Source organism: Pteropus alecto, unplaced genomic scaffold (assembly GCF_000325575.1).
Source record: "Pteropus alecto unplaced genomic scaffold, ASM32557v1 scaffold45, whole genome shotgun sequence".
Classification (NCBI taxonomy): Eukaryota; Metazoa; Chordata; class Mammalia; order Chiroptera; family Pteropodidae; genus Pteropus; species Pteropus alecto.
The window spans coordinates 31,431,992-31,450,907 of record NW_006442491.1 but is presented as its reverse complement, the minus strand read 5'-3'; the positions used below and the strand labels follow the sequence as shown (position 1 = coordinate 31,450,907).

The 18,916-nt window shown below is 44.4% G+C and overlaps 1 protein-coding gene, 1 long non-coding RNA gene, 3 other non-coding genes and 1 pseudogene across 5 annotated transcripts in view; 1 reads left to right on the top strand and 5 right to left on the bottom strand.

Annotated features, from left to right (window-relative positions):
• The window catches only part of LOC112470972 (somatomedin-B and thrombospondin type-1 domain-containing protein-like), a 16,792-nt gene extending 12,057 nt beyond the window's left edge, over positions 1–4,735 (bottom strand). Inside the window, exon 1 of the mRNA XM_025039737.1 lies at positions 4,492–4,735. Coding sequence (XP_024895505.1) covers positions 4,492–4,735 — 244 coding nt within the window. The remainder of the gene's footprint in view (positions 1–4,491) is intronic.
• Positions 4,736–14,006: 9,271 nt separating this feature from the next.
• On the top strand, positions 14,007–14,125 carry LOC112471323 (annotated as a pseudogene).
• Positions 14,126–15,292: 1,167 nt separating this feature from the next.
• Positions 15,293–18,423, bottom strand: LOC102894434. Its single transcript, XR_439320.3, has 5 exons — positions 18,263–18,423; positions 17,838–17,938; positions 16,699–16,777; positions 16,227–16,313; positions 15,293–15,423 (listed from the first exon to the last, which is right to left on the bottom strand). It is a non-coding gene; the product is annotated as an uncharacterized LOC102894434 (long non-coding RNA).
• On the bottom strand, positions 16,469–16,561 carry LOC112471372. Its single transcript, XR_003043273.1, has one exon. It is a non-coding gene; the product is annotated as a small nucleolar SNORD12/SNORD106 (small nucleolar RNA).
• Positions 16,839–16,929, bottom strand: LOC112471370. Its single transcript, XR_003043271.1, has one exon. It is a non-coding gene; the product is annotated as a small nucleolar SNORD12/SNORD106 (small nucleolar RNA).
• On the bottom strand, positions 18,014–18,104 carry LOC112471371. Its single transcript, XR_003043272.1, has one exon. It is a non-coding gene; the product is annotated as a small nucleolar SNORD12/SNORD106 (small nucleolar RNA).
• Positions 18,424–18,916: the final 493 nt, after the last annotated feature.

Here is an 18,916-nt window from a genome sequence, read left to right as displayed (position 1 = left end):
TAGGCAGAGGGAACAGGCAGTGCAAAGGCCCTGAGGCAAGGTCCAGGTTGTATGCTGAAGGGACAATGAGGAGGCCAGTGTGACTGAAGCAGAACAAGCAGGAGGCAAAGCGATGGGAAGCAATGTCAGAGAGGGAGCAGGGAGAAATAGCATACAGGATTACTGTCAGGAGGCTGGATTGTATTCCATGCATAAAAAAACAACTATTGCCGGGTTCTGAGCAGAGGAGTGACACTATCACATTTCAGGCTTTAACAGGACGTCCCTGGTTGCTGGAGTTGGGGCGGTTAGGGTAGAAGCAGGAAGACCGGCAAGATGGCTGCTGCAGTTGTCCAGATGAGAGAGTCTAATCTACATCAGAAGGAGCCACCAGAAGAAATGAGTTTTGTGTCACTGAAAGTGTTCGCAGAGCGGCTGGAAAACCTGGCAGGAAGACTGAAGACCATACTCAGGCACTGGCTGGGCAGGTGAACCACGGGATAGTACCACAGTCCCACCCTGATTTCCTGCCCTGCCCTGCCAGTCAGGCAGGTGAGAGATTTTGCAGAAAATTAGGCCTACGCCATCCTACACATAGCCTTTCCATGTCACTGGCATCTGTGAAGTCACCTAGCAGCACGCGCATGTGACATTCCCAGGGAACTGTCATCGCACCTCACCTAGGCCTAGAGTTGCGACTCAGTACATTCATGTGATTATTCACATCTTGTCAGCTTCCTCCACTAGATATCAGCTCCACGGAGCCAGGGCCCTTGTTTCATGCTGACTTGAATCCCAGCACTGAGCACAGTACCTGGCACCCAGGGACCCAATAAATAACGAGTCCATGAATACTGTATGAGCAAATCTGGTCTTAGTGACAACAAAGGAAATAGGACCACAGGTTGGCGTTGCAAAAAGGTACCACCAGATGACAGTGTTTCTCAAAACAAAGGCCACCCCACTTTCCGAGTAAAGGAGAAATTCTAGCTTATCAGTGGAGCTAACAAAGAGCCGGGGTGATGAGAGGTTTGAAGGTTGCTTGTCCAGCCCTGAAGAGCCAGATAACATCGTGCCAGCTGAGCCTGCTGGAGCCAGTCTGAATTTCCCACAGTCCCCTTGGATCCCTCTGCCCCTACTCAGACAGGCCCAGGCTCGTCAGGAAAAGCCTTTCTGGACAATCCAAATCCTGCCTTCTTCTCTGAACCTCTGCCCAGCCCCCTGACCAACCATCTTCCCCACTGTCTATCAAAAGAATTTTTCTGAAATACAGTTCTGGCCTGTCACCTGAAATCTTTCAATGGCTCCTGTATCCTACCGAGGTGGTTCACAAAAGGTCTTTTTTAACAGTGGAACAGAGAGACCCCCGAGCCTAGTGGCTAAAAATGTAAGTGTCCCTGCAACACAACCTCAGTCACTCACTCTGTCCTCCTCCTATTTAACGTCTCAGCAGCCTTTTACTTTGAGTTCCCGGAAATGCATGGTCTCCCACAGCTCAGTAGCGGGCAGCCGTGATTTCTACCCTCCCAGCTTCCTTACCTCTATGCGCTGGTCACACCACCTCCATTTTCCTTTGAGGAACCGACCCTCCCCACTCTCAGTCCATGTGGTTCGGATAGAGCTGAGCTCACCCTCTCATTCCTGGCACGGGGCATGTGACCCAGACATGGCTAATTGACATCTTCCTTCTCCTAGGCTCAGTGATCAATTGGATCATGGATGTGCATGTAACCCACACTGGGCCTGTGATAACCATCCCTAGGATTTGGAAGAAATGGGTAAAGGATGCTCTCCTTCTACTAGGGACACCAGTTTGGAGCTACCGGGTACTACCTTTGCCACCATTTGGTGACAGCATGCCTGAGAATGAAGCTAACACGAGGAGAGATGAAAGGTGGAAAGAAATAGAGTCCTGATGACATCATCCTTGGAGACCCTGGATCCAGCCATGCCTGAAACCAGAATCCATGGATTGTTTTTCAGTTGCCTGAGTCAATGAATTTCCTTGTTAGTTTAAGTCAATACTAGTTGTGCCACAACCCTAAGAGTACTGACTAATACAACAAATACGTAAGAGTATAAATGGGGATTTTGATCCTCACAGGGTTGAAGTGAGAATTAAAGAGTATGAAATACATAGAAACATTCAGTAAAGAACTTGAAAAATGTGAAGTAATGGTGTCCATCCTTTGAGGCCTTCCCAGTCACTCCAACATCACCCTCTCCCTGCCTCCGCCCCATCTTCGCCCACCATTTCCAAGCCTCGTCTTGCTCTGACTGAAATTGTTTATTTCTTTCACGGCTACCCTGTCTCTCAAAAACTAGACTATAAGCTTGAGGGGGACCAGCCTCCATGCCTTCTTGCTGAGCTGGGCACACAGTGGGTGGCCAGCAATGTAACTGAACTGACTGTGGGCAATGTCAAGTGCGCCTCTTCCACCTGGAGACTCAGTTTCCCTTTCCTAAATGCTTAAGTCCCTCCCACCCTTGAGCAACCAAATAATATTGTGATCTGGAGCCAGACTGCTGGGGTTCAAATCCCGGATCTGCCGCTGAAGAGCTGTGCAACTATGAGCAGGTCACTACCTCTCTGTGCCTCAGTTCCTCATCTGTAAAATGGACAAGAAGACACTATTCCATAGGATTGTTATGAGGTCTGAAGGAGACAATTTATTTAAAGTACTTTAGACAGTACCTCCCTGGCACATGGTAAGTACTCAGTAAATGTTAGGGGTTTTTTTGTTTGTTTGTTTTTTTAAGTCATTCTCAATATCTCTCTCTACCACAATTACTGAAGTCAATGTTGTGCCCTAAATCACTCATGAATAAAACATACTTCTCTCCATATCTCGCCTCCTAACTGGTCCCCATGTCCAGGGAGGCTCCATGCCCACCAACCCAAGCACTTTACGCAGAGGAGCTGATAACATCGTGTGAGTCTGTGGACGAAGGTCAGACCATGGGAAAGTATCACGGATCCATCTGCCTGGTCTCCTCCACGTGCTGGAGCAGGGGAGCCCCTCCAGGTGCAGCCCCACACTCCGAATGTCCTCACGGCTGCACACGCTCTCTGCACCCAAAACAGGTGAGCACAAAAGTGTTCCCAAGATGGTCCTTGTGCACGTTTATTCTGGGGGAGTCTCATTTGCTATGATTTGGGAAGACACCCCCCAGATTACTTTTTCCTCTTCCTGCTGCCTGATTTTCCACCATTAGGCATTCAAACTCGTTGGAAGCAGCAAGGTACTAAAGACGTGACTCAGACCTGGTCCAAAACCTGCTGGATCACCTTGGCTGGCCAAAGCCCTCTCCTCTCTGAGCTCCGCTTTCCTCATCTGCTAATGGGGACATTATTATGTGTGAGAACCCCAGAACGATGTGAGAAAGTAATCAAGTTTGATGAGACACCCAGCCCAAAGTTGGTAAGTGATCAATAAATGTTGGGTCCCTTCAATTTTGAGTTTTTAAAAATTGCCCCCTCTTTTAAATGTAAATGCCTGAAGGACCACTGATATCACAGCGTAGAAGTGCCCAATCGCTGTTCCCCGCCCCCCACAAAGGAAAGTTGGATCATGTCCACTTTACAATGGGACAGAATTTAGATTTCTATCTCCAGTGGGAGTGAAAATCTTATTCCTGGGATTTAAAAAAGACAAAGTCCTCCCCACCAGTGACTCAACAAAAGCAGCTCCTGATTTCAGAGCCCGGTGGGTTCTGCTCTTGGCATAGGTCTTTATAGGGAATGCTTAACGCCATCTGGCACGGGGAGCTGCATAGGCATCAGGCCCCTCCGCCTCCACCTACCTGCCTGCCCAAGTTTTAGCCTGCTCCTCGTCCCACCCCACCCCAGTTCCTCTGCCCCTCCTGGACCACCCAGCACGGGTCCTCACACCCCCTCAGCATCCTTCCACTCCAAGCCCTCTCCAGCCTTCAGCGTTTCCCTCGGCCTTCTCAGAATCCTCTCCATTTACCTTGTGAACCCCCTGCCCGCAAGGTAGCGTGTGTGCCCACTCCTCCCTCACACCCCTCCAGGCCTCACGCCCTTCCCCCAGCTAGAGTTGCCAGATAAAACACAGAACGCCCAGCTAATTCTGAATTTTAGAAAAATAAGCTGTAACTTTTAATGTAAGTATGGCCCGTGCAATATTTAGGACGTGTTTATACTAAAAAATTATGGGTCGTTTATCTGAAATTCAAGTTTAAGTGGGCACGGCGTATTTTTATTTGCTATATGTGGCACCCTACCCCAACCCGAGCACCCTCAACTCTCTCGCAGCCCTCCATGCCCCACGTGTCCCTTTCCTGCAGGTGTCCTGCGTCTCTCACCGGTCCCTAGCTGGCGCGCCTCTTCCCCCTCGTGTCCTGCGCGTCCGCATCCCTCGCTCGCCCGCGCGCGGCTCCGGCTCCAGCCCCAGGACCCCCTCTGCGGGCGGCATCCTTCCCTTCCCCACCTCACGCCCACACCCTCCGCGCGTAGCGCTCCGCCCGCACCCCAGGCTCCCGGGGCCTCACCTGGGCAGGCCCGCGCGTAGTCCGCGCAGCAGTCCCGCACCGCGCCGCACGCCTGGTCACAGAAGCAGCGCGGGGGCCCGCGGGCGGCGCAGGTCAGGTCACGGCCCGGGCAGCAGCGGCCCAGCGCGGCACAGCCCTGTCCAGGCCACAGCGTGCCCGGCGGGCCTCCCGCCGGGGACATCGTGGCCACTGCGGCCAGGGCGAGCGCCAGGGGCAGGATCCCCGCCGCTCCGCTCCTGGCCATCACCGGGCTCAGGCTCGGGACCGGATGCCGACAGGAATCGACACTAGGGACCCGCCCCACATCGGGGCGGAGGCTCCCCGCTCGACCCCTCCCCTACCTGTCATGGAACTGAATCCACCTCCATTCGTCCCATCCAAACTTTGCATAACTAGTGGTGGTGAAATATCAAGATAACGGTAATGATAACCGCAACAACTTTGCGGGGGTTCTCCAATGCCCCTAGGTTCCAGAGAAATAGAGGTGATACAAAAGTTCATCAAAGCAATATATTATAATAGAAAACAATTCTTATATATTGTTATAACGATAACAGCAATAGTCACTATATCATACTTATAATAACAATAACACTAACAGTAGATGCCAATATTATTAAAATAGTAATAATAGCCATAATAATTGTCAGGTAATGCGCCAGGGAGTCAGGCTGTGTACCAGGCTCCAGGTGTGGCATTAGTATTGGCCAAAGCTGAGTTCCTTATATACACCTTCGGTTTTTGCTGTATTCCTACCACTTTGACTGTCATTTCCTAAATATTCCTCTTTAAAAAGACTCATTTTTTTAAAATTTAAAATAATGTATTTGTTACAAACCTGTATCACTGAAGAGAATGAGAAGACAAGCCCCAGACTGGGAGAAAATATTCGTAAAAGATATATCTGATAATAGACTGTCATCCAAAATATACAAGGAAGTCTTACCACTCAACAAGAAAATGAACACTGTGATTTAAAACAATGGGCCAAAGACCTAAATAGATACCTTGCCAAAGAAGATATACAGATGGTAAATAAGCATAAGAAGAGATGCTCCACATCATATATCATCAGGGAAATGCAAATTAAAACAATGAAGTACTACATGTGTATTAGAATGGCCAAAATCTGGAACACAGACGAACCAAATGCTGACAAGGAGGTAGAGCAACAGGAACTCTCATGCTTTGCTGGTGGGACTGCAAAATGGTACTGCCACTATGAAAGATAGTTTGGCAGTTTCTTCCCACAGGAACTCTCATGCTTTGCTGGTGGGACTGCAAAGTGCTGCCACTATGAAAGATAGTTTGGCAGTTTCTTCCAAAACTAAATATACTCTTACAATAGAATCCAGTAATTGTGCTTCTTAATGTTTTCCCAAATGACTTGAAAACTTACGTCCACACACAAACCTGCGCATGATGTTTATAGCAGCTTCATTCACAATTGTCAAAACTTGGAAGCAACCAAGACACCTCTCAGTAAATGAATAGATAAGCTGTGGTCCATCCAGACAATGAAATATAAGTCAGCACTAAAAGGAAATGAGTTGGAGGGAGAGGGGAAGTAGACAGGGGGAAAAAATTTTAAATCATTTCTTCAATTAAAAATAAATCAATAAACCTTTCTACCAAAAAAAATAAAATAAAATAAAAATAAATGAGCTATCAAGCCAAAAAAAACACATGGAAGACTCTTAAATGCATATTACTAAGTTCAAGGAGCCAATCTGAAAAGGCTATATACCATATAATTCTAGCTATAAGACATTCTGGAAAAGACAATACCATGGAGACAGTAAAAAGTAAAAAGATCAATGATTGCCAGAAGAAAGAAGGGATGAATAGATGGAGTACAGGATTTTTAAGGCAGTGAAAATACTCTGTGTGATATTATAATGATGGATATACGTCAGTATACATTCACCCAAACCCATAGAATGTACACCGTCCAGAGTGAACTTGAATGTAAACTGTGGACTTGATGTGTCAATGTAGGTTCATCTGTTGTAACTGATGTCTCCCTCTGGTGAAGGGAAGTTGATGTGGGCCAGGGGGTATATGGGAACTCTCTGTGCTTTCTTCTCAAATTTACTGTGAATCTAAAACTGCTCTAAAAAGTAAAATCTATTTAAAAAGAAAATAAAAGTTATCACTATATAAATGGAAAGCCAATAATATTTTTCATAAATAAAAGGAGAAGGAAAGGTAGAAAGACAGAGGGATGTATTTATGTATGTAGATATATACATGCATAATTGATTTACCAATGTTTTAAACTACCAAGAAGGAGGAAAGAAGAAGGAAAGATAGAAAGACAGAGATAGAGAGAGGAGGGCTCTATTGATGTAAGGGTCAAGGCAGAGCAGGCAGCCACTCCTAACCATGGCATGTCCCTGAGCTGTCCCCATGACAGGCCCTGCAGCCTCCCGTAGTTTCCAGCCTTCTTTATCTGGTTTCTCTCTGTTATTTCAGGTTTGGAGCCTCCAAGTAACTGGTGACCCAGTTCCCAGAAAAATCTCCCTTGCTGTCCTTTTGTAAGGGCCCTGGGGACTGTGGGACTCTTGGCAGATGCCACAGCTGTGGGCACAAAGAGAAGCTTATTCTCCTCTGAGCAGGGAGAGAGGGCCCATCAGAATGCAGTTTGGTGTCCACATGAGGTTGGGCACCCCTGTCTCCATGGGTCTGGGTTGCAGGGCACTGTGCTCTAGGTGGGAGCAGGGGAGCTGATCAGTCTTTCTTAACCGTTCGTGTCTCCATCTGTTATTTATTGTTGCGTAATAAACCACCCCATAACTTAGAGGTTTAAACAACAATTTATTATTATCTCTCGTAGTCTTATGGGTTGACTGGGCCCAGCTGGTGGTTCTTGCTTGGGTGTCTCTCATGCAGTTGCAAGCGGAAAGCAGCTGAGGCTGAAGTCATCTCAAGGCTTCATTGGGCTGGATGTCCAAAGTGGCTTCTTCACTCACTCATCTGCTGCCCCAACTGAGATGGCTAGAATAACTGGGGATTAGTCGGCCAGTTAATCAAGTGCCCCAAAACACAGATCTGGGCCTCTTCTCTCTATATACTCTCCCTCCATCTTAATGATCTCAACGTGTCTCATGACTCTAAACTGACTTTAAGCTAACAAGTCCCGGATTTGTCAGCTACATGCAATCTCCAAATGCCTACCCCACGTCTCTCATTGGATGAAAGGGTCCTCAGTGTTAGCATCTCTAAAAACACCTTCTACCCACTGCTCCCAGACACTTCACTAAAGAATATATGGGAACAGCTAATAATTGCATCTAAAAGGATGCTCAGTACCGTTAGTCACTAGAAAAATACAAGTGGAAATCACAGTGAGGTACCATTACACATCCATTAGAATGTCTAAAATTAGAAAGACTGATTATAAGTGCTGGCAAGAATGTGGAGCACGCGGAGCTCGCTCTCATATGCCGCCGGAAGAATGCAAGATGTGGTAAACCACTTTAGAAAACAGTTTGGTAGTTTCTTCAAAAGTTAAACATGTACCTACCACGTGATGCAATGCAGGCATTCACCCAGGAGATACTAAAACATTTGTCCACACAGAGACTTGGACACAAATGTTCAGAGCAGCTTTATTTGCAATCGCCAAAAACTGTACCTCCTCCTCCCCCCTCAAAAAAAACCCCCACAAAACTGTAAACCTCAATAGTTCATCAATAGATGAATGGATAAACAAATTGTGGTACACCATACAAAGGGATACTCAGCAATAAAAAGGAACAAATTATCGATGCCTGTGACAAGGATGGGGTCTCAAACCCATTATGCTGCGTCAAAGAAGCCAGCCCCCACCACCCGAAAAGTGAGCATGTACTGTAGAATTCTGTTGATATACATTGTAGAAATAAAAACTAATTTATAGTGACAGAAGTAGGTTAGTGGTGGAGGGAGGGAGGGAAGGATGGAGGGAGGGAAGGAGTCGGGAATTGCAAAAGGGCCACAAAGATGGATGAAGGATTTGGGGAGTGATGGGTATGTTCACTATCTTCATTATGGTGAAGGCTTCATGAGTGTATACATACATCAAAATTAATCAAATTATACACTCTAAATATGTGCCATATAGTATACTTCAATTATACCTCAATAAAGTTGGAAAAAATTAAAAGACAAAAACAAAGAAAAAAGACACATGTTTGAAAGAATATACACTAAACGATTAATAATAGTTACCCTACACACAGCTTTTGAGTTTAAATTGTTTACAATAAGCATATATTACTTAAGAATTTAAGAAAAAGCAATACATTTTATTGGTCTCTAGCCTCAGTCTAGCACTGGAGAGGTCTGTCGCATGCCCCGAAACAGACCAGGTCATTCTGCTAAACAAAGACACCTCCTGGATTTGAGCCAAGGGTTTTGGGGGACAAATTCCCATCCGAAGACAATGAAAACTAGGCTCTCTGAGAACAAGGGCTTTCTTTACACCTTGTATCTACATTCCAGACTGGGGCCCACACGGGATGATTGCCCGGGAAGATAATGCAGTTATTAATCTCTGCCCAAGACTGAGCTCTCCCTGCCAACTTCCCACCTGGGTGATTAAACCAGATGGCAGCCCCGGGGTAGTTTCTACAGTGTCTTTGGGGCAGAGGGACAGGGCACCTCTGGAAGCCAGACTTGGCTTCTCTAGAGGATCAGTCTCCTGGGTGACTTTAGAACAAGCAAGCTGAACCCAGTCTGGGGTCCTGGATCTTGACTTGGCTGGGCCAAGACTCAGGCAAACATGGACCTCTTGGCATATGAGGGGCTGGAAACAGCTGTCTGAGCTTCTGTGTTTGTGCGGTTGCCCATGTATGTGCTTCTCTTTTTCCTAATCTCACCCTAAACATTGGTTCCTTAAATGCTGCAGGAATTGGCTACCCTGCAAGTAGTCCACATTTCACCCCAAACGTCTTCCTTCCTCAATAACAGCATCAAGATGTTTCAGGGGAGTGCTGCCTTGCCCTGCCCCCAGACCCGGAAGGTAAATCTCTTTTTTTTTAATGCCTAATTTAGTGGAAGGTGGTACCTGCACCTATGTGAGGAAACGTAAGTAGCTGAAACTCATTCCTAACTGGGTTTGGAGATATCACTTGAATTAAACCTTTTGGTATTAAGAATTAGCTTGGCAACATGCGGCTTTTCTGTTTGTATTTTTTAGATTTTTTAATTTAGTTTTTATTCCCAACTCCCACCCTGTTCCCTGTGGCAACCATCAGCTTATTCTCTATAACTATGGCTCTATTTCTGTTTTGTTATGTTTATTCATCTCTTTTTTTTTTTTTTTTTTCCAGATTCCACTGTCTGCCTCTGTCTGATTTAGTTCACTTAGCATAATGCCCTCTAGGTCCATTCATGTTGTCACAAATGTCAAGATTTCATTCTTTTTTTTTTTTTTTTAATCACTGAATAATATTGCATTGAGTATACATACCAGGTCTTCTTTATCCATTCATCTGTTGATGGACATCTTGGTTGCTTCCATATCTTGACTATTACTAGTAATGCTGCAGGATAAATCTTGATTGAGCTTGGCCCTCGCTACTCGAGTATGGCAAAGCATCAGAATCCCCTGAGAGCTTGCTGGAAATGCAGACTCTCAGACCCCACCCAAGATCTTCATTTTAACAAAATCTCTGGTGAGTTGAACACATTAGTTCTCAAAACTGGCTCGACATTAAAAGCCTCTGGAGAAAGATTTTCCTAAAATAGTTGCCTGGTATCCTCCGCTGAGATTTCGATTCAGTTGATCTGGAATACGATCTGGACAGCAGTATTTATTTATTTATTTATTTTTCCCCACAGTGTAACATACATTTGGTAAAGTATACTAACTTAAATGGATAGCTCGGTATTTTTTACACACATGTACACCCATGTAGCTACCACCCAGATAATGAAATAGATCATTTCCAGCACCCCAGAAAGTTCCCTCTTGAAAGTTCCCTTCAAGGTAGGGTAACAAATTGACCGAGTTTATCCAGAACCGAAAGGTTTTTCCTGGGCATGGAACTTTCTCTACTAAAATCGAGAAAGTCCTAGGCAAATTAGGACAAGTTGCTCACTCTGCTTCAAGGTCTATACTCCAGCCCACCTGCAGTGGCAATCACTATTCCGAATTCTATCTAGTAGTAATTTTAAGAGTTGTACAGATGGCTCTAAAGTACAGCCAGGGCTGACTCCCATGTGTATCAGAGTCACCTGAGCCTTTCCCCTAGGCTTTCTAATTCAGTAGGTCTAGGGTGGAACCAGCACCTGCATTTGAACAAGACCCTATAGTAAGATCTAAGAAGCATTGTTCTAATCTCTACAGCAACACATATGCTTCGGATTTTCTGAGCTTGTCTGTGGCCTGCCTCCCCCACCTAATAGCTTCATGAAATCATGTCATTACTAATAATCATGTGAAAAGATGTCGGGGCACCACGTACAGAAGCCTCCTGGCCAGGTTTCCCTTGCATCTCATTGGTCAGAACTAGGTCGCATGCCTTAGCACAAAGGAGGCTAGGAAGGTGAGTGTCTGGCTTCATTGTCCTCTATGGATAGGCTCTGCCAAAAAAGACACAGTTGGGAAAAATAGTTGTTGGGTAGGAACCACCAGTGTCTACCACAAATAAATACCTTTCATGACCTTTTTTCAAAAGCTGGACAAGGCTCAGAGGTATAAAGTTGCTTGCTTAAGGTCACATAACTAAAAAGTACTTGCCACTTTGTAGAAAACCCGTAAATGAAGGTGGTTGAGTCAGAGCCTAAGTTGGGCCTTGAATTCAGATCTCCTGATGTACAAAGAAGTGATCTAGTTACTTCCTCCAGCTGGCTTCTTCTTGTCCTTTGCATGTGTTTATATCTTAAATAATATTTTTAAGGACAGAGCTAACTTAGTGGGCAGTAGGTATTGGTATGGCTTCTTGCTGCTGGCCACAACCTGAGAGCAGAGATGGATGCCTGATAAAACTGGAATTTTTCTTAACTGCTTTTGGATACCACCCAAACTCAGAATGCATATGGCACCCTTGGACACACAGGAAAATGTTATTTTCACCATTTCCTGCCAAATGTCCAGCTGGCTCCACTGATAAATGATGAATTTCAGGGTGGAGCCTGGTTCCTGACATTCTCTGCATGGTCAACTTTCTAGCTGAATTTCTCTCCCACCAGAGAGTCTGGGAAATTGGAGCCCCATGAGTTAGAGACAAGGAAAATTCCTTCTAGTTGGAAGTCACTGCCTTTTTGTAACCTAATCTCAGAAGTGACATTTCATCTCTTTTGTCATATTCTATTCATTAGAATCAAGTCACACTCAAGGGGAGGGAATTGTAAGAGCGTGTGAATACTAAGAGGCAAGGATCATTGGGAATGGATGTAGAAGCTGCCTAGCATGCCACTTTTCACACCCAGAGCTTGGAACTCCAAAATCCATTTTATAATAAAAATAACTACCATTATTAAATGTTTATGTGCCAGGCATTACGCTAAGAAGTTTACATATATTGTAACATAAAATCCTTACAACAACCCTATGAGGTAGATACAATTAGCATTATCCCATTTTTTCATGAGAAAATATGCACAGAGAGGTTAAGTAACTTATCCAAAGTCACCCAGCTAGTAAATATCAAAGCCAGGAACACTGAATAATATTTGCTCAGGACTTGAGAATTACAAACCACTTTCTTTTATCCTACCAACATTGTGAGTTAGGGATCATACATTATACTTTTTATTCTTAAGAAAGCTATATTCCCAGTAGCCCTGGCCTTTCGAGATCATTAGGTATTGCTATTTAGAGATTCAGGATGAAAAATTATTTAAATAATCCAGTGCTCCTGTAGGGATGGTTTTCTTATGTTGATCTTCATTGGGTTGGGCACATCTCAATCAAGATGTTTCCTTCTGCATCAAGAGAGTTTTAAAAAGCTTAGCATCATGTGGGATTTGGCATCAGATAAAATTTATTGCTTGGAAAAATAATATCAGGCTGAATACTTTCCTCTCATCTCAGTTGAGGTCCACCAACTGACCAGCTTTTCCAGTAATAATCATCAACCTAGAAGAATTTCAGTCAGGGGAACTTCTCAACCTAGGACTGCATTTGCTTAATTAGGGATTTAGCATATTGTAGATGATTTAAAAGGGGGAGGGGAGAAAAGAGAAGAAAATCCACAATTATTTTAAGTGGATCTAAAAAGGAGAGGGGAGACAGAACTCAATTTTTCCACTTATTTTAGATTTTAAAAATATGCCCTAGGGGGACATTAAAAAAAATGCCCATGGGAGCACCCCATGGTTAAATTAAGTAAGCATACCATAAAATTGCCAATTCCACTCCCTCTTATTTTGCTAATATCTTTGGTGGGTATTTAGCGTTTGTCCTTTTGACAGGTCTTTACTGAGCATCTTTATTGAATTTTCATGCTAGATCTTTTTCATATTTACCCAGGGAAGCATCTTTATGAGTTCCATTTTGCAGCTAAGAAAACTGAGGCAAGGAAAGATTATATGATTTTCCAAAGGTCACAGAGCCGGGAAGTGATTGATCCCAGGATGCCAAGCCACATGAGTTTTGTATACCGGGAACTGATTCTTACACACACAATGCCCTTTTCCTTCTTAGCAACACTCTGGTTCCCATGGCTTTTCCTGCGACTTTTCTTAGCTGGAAAATCTGAATAGAGCATGGTTTTGCATTTTAATATTAGTTGTTTTCATTTCTAAATATTACATAATTTTCATAATAGCCATGTTATTTTTATGTTCTGAAACATAAAAGTCAAAATCTAATAAACTCACAAGAATAAAAACCAGAGGAGAATAGCTCTAAGATTAGTTATTTGAGTGAAATTCTTCTATGCATGTCATGGAAAGTTACCTCTTTTTAATGTTGTAGTGGGAACCGCTTCTTCCGTATTACCAGAGTTTATTGCTGGCCTTGAACATTTTTTTAAGTTGCAGTAAAATATGCATTACATAAAATGTACTATCTTAACATTTTTAAGTGTGTAGTTCAGTAGTGTTAAGTTATGCAAACAATCTCCGGAACTTTATCTTGCAGAACTGAAACTCTATACCCATTAAACAACTCCCCATTTCCTTATTCCCCCAGCCCCAGGCAACCACCCTTGTACTTTCTGTTTCTGAGTTTGACTAACTCTAGGTACCTCATGTAAGTGGAATCATACATTTCTTTGTCCTTTGGTGACTGGCCTATTTTAAGGATGTCTTCAAGGCTATTCACATTGTAGCATGTTTTAGAATTTCTCAGGTTCCATTGCTGCAAAATCTGGAAAGTTCACCCATCTGCAATGCCCATGTCCAGCTGCCTTCCCCCTTCCTAGCCTAGCCTCAGGGTGGAGGCTTTTCCCCACAGGCTGGAGAAATGTGTGCCCACACTACCTCCTGCAGACAAGTCCTGGAAGGGACCCCGGCTCCACATTCTGGGGCAATTGTGTGGTTACATTAGGAGTGAGGCACCCAAAATCTAGAAAAAAGGTAGATTAATCAGCCATGCCACTCTGAACAAGCCTGATCCCGTCTGATCTTGGAAGCTAAGCAAGGTCAGGCCTGCTTAGTACCTGGATGGGAGACCACCTAGGAAGACCAGGTGCTGTAGGCGTTTAAAAAAAAAAAAAGGGATTGTAAACCAGCAAAGTCCTTGCAACCTGTGAGGTCAACCAAGGGTTGCCTTGCCTAAAAAAAAAAAAAAAGCAAGCATTTGAGGTCCATATTCCAAGTGTTCCTTTACTACTCCTCAAAAAATCCCCATAAGGTGGATATCATATCCTCATTTTTTTTTTTTTGATGAAGAAATTGAAGCTAAGATATGAATCACTTATCCAGTCACATGGCTAATAAAACAGCAGAGCGAGGATTTGAACTCAAGAAGTCTGATTCAGAGCCCACGTTTTTAGTATTTAATTATCATACAATAAAATTGACTTTTTGTAGTTCTATGAATTTTAACAGATGTATAAATTTGCATAACCACCAGTGATACTCCCCCAAATTCTATGCTCTTCCTTTATATTCACACACCCTATTCATCGAACCTGGCAACCACTGATCCTTTCTCACTAGTTTTCCAGAATGTCCAAATGGAATCATACAGCATGTAACCATTTGAGACCAGCTTCCCTGCCTAGCCTAATCTTTCAATCTATTGTTACATGTACTAGTTGGTTCCTTTACATTAATACTTAGCCACGCCAAGTGTTACACTAAGCATTTTGACATAGCTCATTTGATCCTCACAGCGCCAAGTAAGGTAATGTTATGCCCATTTTATAGATGAGAGTTTTGAAGCCAAGAAATGGTGGAAGTCACAAGCTGCCTGCCAGGAGCCAGGACTAATGCCAGGCTTGGAGGCATCTTTAACTGCTCCCAGCCAAGGAGGTGTAGGGGAGATACCAGCCCTGGCTGGAATTCTGGAATGGTCTGTGGATTCCATCTTTACCCACGACGCATCAGGTGTTTGTTGGGACTGAGGCTAGGAGACATATGTGCTGAGGAGGGGAGAGCTGCGAGTTAAATGAAACCGGATTGGCCACTGTCATTAGACCAGTCTGGAACTGCCCATGGCTAAAACTAAAAACATACATATCCATCTCATATATTACATACAAAGCACAGAATCCATGATTTAGTATATACAACCCATTCAGACATGCCCGCATAAATGTACAGTGTGGGATTCGTTCTCTCCCCCTGGAGTTTGACCTCTGTAGACATTTGTTACTTATTACCCATGTTCAGTGTTTATCTTCAATGACCAAATTCGAGAGCATTTTGACTTAAAGGATTCTTTATTTTCCTTCTCCAGATAGAAAAGCTACAGTTATATTATGCTTTCTCAGGAAAAAAAGGGTCAATCTTTTTCAAGAGATCTTGTATTCCAATGCCATCGGTGAAAAACTCCTTAAAAAGAAAAAAAGGCAGATTACAATCAGAACTTCATTCTGATATCAAAGTACTACTTGACTGAAATATGGGAGCATCTGGTTAAAACTTCAGGAACTACACGGATGGATATTCAATTAATTACCAAGCCAAAAAGACTTACAATCTCAAAACAACCTGTCTGTTTTGCACCTCACTGAAGCCTGCATGTTGTACCTGTTAAAATGTTCAACCTCAATCTAAATCCTAATTACAGGAAATAGTCAAGAGCAGACAAATCCAGGGGCACACCCAAAGGTGTTTGTTGTTTCTAAAGGGATATAACACCAATGCAATGCATATAAGAGATGGGATATCTGAATATGAAGTGGATAAGCAGACATTAGGAAAATATTAATATTCTTAGCTGTTAAGGGTCAGCTATGTAGCAGAACAGTTTAGGGATCAAGGGTCACAAAAGCAACTTTTAAATAGCAAAACCTATGCATTTATACGAAGTAAATATTTTATTTCAATTTAGGGTAATGAGTAATTTTTTGAGAAGCCGAAAAGATAAAGTGGGTGTTGTTCTGTTCAAAAATGGGAGCAGAAAGTGTAGACTTAATTTTTTTCCCTTTCTTGAAAGACCTAGTAGTAGCAATAGGTCAACTGTCTCCTGTTGAGGACTTAATTTTCCCTTCCTGTTTTATATACCCAATTTGAAACTAGATCCCCAGGTTACTGCCAAGTGGTCAAACGCATCACCTCTCTACCCAGGGCACATTCGACAATAATTTTATTAGGAGGTTGACACCTGTATAAAATCATTGCAGAAATCTCACCTGTTACAGGACAGACTGAACCAAGCCAAGGGGATGATCAGGCTGCATCAACCTACTTATTGCCCAGCGGCTCTCAGGACTCCCAATCTGCACGAAGTTAACAGATGAAGCCAAGATAAATGACCTGAGTACTAAGAAAACAAAAAACAAACAACCTCCCCCAATAAACAAAACCACCAAAACAAAACAAAAACCCACTTAGAATGTAGTCTATTAATGGTAAACAAAACATTATTTCTGGGGCCAATGCATCAGACAAAAACTGGCTAGTGGTTTAGTTAGATCAACAGGGTCGATCTGATGGGGAAAAAAGTTATGTCATCAGCTGCGATGGCCATATTTGAGCCAGAAAATAGAGCACAAGGGGGATAACCCCATATTTAAAAGCAAAGCAGTTACTACCTTCTCCATTCTCCAGACCCTGTCTATTCAGCCATGCGGGCATGGGCACTTAGACATGTACATCACTTACCAATCCTCTGCCACTCCTGGATTCATCCTGCTTCCTTCAAAATCTGCTTTCTGAAAACAGTAAACCTGAGAAGAAAACACTGAAACATAAGCTCCAATTAGCTAGATGCCCAAAGAACCAGGGGACAAAGAACTGCTCAAGCTGGCATATCAGACAGAAACTGGCTTAGAGAAGTTAGATCAACATGGTCGATCTGTTGGGGAAAAAAGTTCAGTCATCATATATGCCAGAAGGAAGCTCTTGGCCTCTATTAAAGAGCCCTGAACCAAGAATGAGAATTTGTTGGTCTGCTTCTATTCATTCAATATTCAAGCACTTCTGGGTCCTGTTTGTTGGCAATAAGGAAATAGCAGCTAAGACCATCCTTGCTTTCTGAGCTTTCATCTGATACAGGACAGTGTGCCTGGCAAGGGCTGTGGGGAAACGTTTACAGAAATAAGTGACCACGGAGTTCTGGTCGAAGTGTATTTTACATTTTAATATGAGTTGTTACCACTAAAAATCTGGGACAACAAGGTTTAAGAAAAATATGTCCCCAAGAAGTCCTGGACTTGAGAATGAGTTAGGAATGTGGGAATTAGTTCGGGTGACTAGGTCAACAGAAATACACATTTGACTTTCCTTTTAAAAATGCCATCGCATCATCCATCCATTTCAAAATTTCAGTGCACAAAAAAGCTGTTTTATGAAAAACACAACATGAAGAAATAGAATCCTAAAAGGTGCTTTGAAGAGCATTTGACAACACCTATTCACTTTGGGAACGAAGAGGGTTATGGAATAAACCTGACAAGCTCAGAGGGCCACGTGGCAGGCCTAACAGGCTGAGTAACGACAGCGGTTAGTCCTGTCCCAGATCTATAGCTTCCTTAGCAAATTTTCTACAGGTCTGGACACATATCTTTTCAGAAATGATTGCACTCTGGGAAATTATTTCTCTTAAATCTATTTCACCAGCGACATAAGACTATAGGTGCATTTTTGAGAATAAAACGAAGCAACCAAAACACTTCAAAGAATATCTAATATCTAAACCATGCTTAATACAAATTAGCTACCATTAAATCTTTTCCAAGTTCGCCTAGCAGAGGATCCTCAGAGCATGAGTTTCTATAACAGGCCAGGAGACGAATGCTTACCCCAGAGATCATGATATCGAAGGTTTAAGATGTCTACACGGGGTTCCGCTGAAGGCCCAGCAACGATCCTCTCTTTCAAGATCCATTGTGATCGCGCTAACCTGCGAACCAACAAAGAAAGGGCATCAATCGCCATCTTCCCACGGTCGAAAAAGAACATGGCCGCGCCTTTTGAGGCCGGTATATCAGAACTAACTGGCAAGTTTTCAAAGATATCGGCATGGTCGATATGATGGGGAAAAAAGTGAAGTCATCATTTACACCAGCCAAGGACGCCTTAGGTCTGTACACAGGGCGCAGTTTTCCAGCACTGACTTCTACTCGGGCCCATTAGGGTCAGAGCAAGGAGCCAAGGCAGGGGCGATGGCAAAGAGGGGAAGAGAGGAACAGAGATCTCAAATAGAAAACAGTAGACCTCAACTCACCATACACAGCAGTAGCCCCAGGTTCCCAGGGCGGGACGACATCGGACGACCAACGGGAACGAAACGATAAAGAAGTCAATGCACCGCAGACGCAAAAGAACGAAGTGAACCCGGGACTTCCCTTATATAACCATAGGGAGGCTCTTGCGCCTGCGCACTGGACCCGAGGCGTTTCCGGTTCCCCCGGCGCCTCGCGGGAAACCGAGGCGATCCAATGGTTGTCAAGGCCGCTCTAGCCCCGCCCCCTTCCCCGTACACACTGGGCTTCCCGGGCTCGTCGGCCTCGCCGCCATGTCGCGCTTCACACGCACTAAGAAGCCCACAGGGTCCCCCCGCCTTCGGGGCTGGCTGAGGCCTGCCGCAGCCTCGGGTGCTGTTACCCGCTTCCCGCAGTCCCCTCCCCTCAGCCGCGCCCGTTCGAGCCCGCCGCGGGGCGCTGAGGCGACGCCCGCCCGCGCGTCCGCCCGCCCCGGCCTGAGGGCGTAGGCGCCGGCTGTGCCAGGGCCCCTCCTTCTCTTCGCCCCGCCGCGTTCGCCCGCTGGGCTCCTCCTTCCCCTCTGTGTTTGCGGGGAAGGGAAACCGAAAGTGCGCGGCGGCGGGCGGAGCCGCTGAACTGCTCGTGTTCGGACCCCAGTCCTTGGCGACGGCGACGAG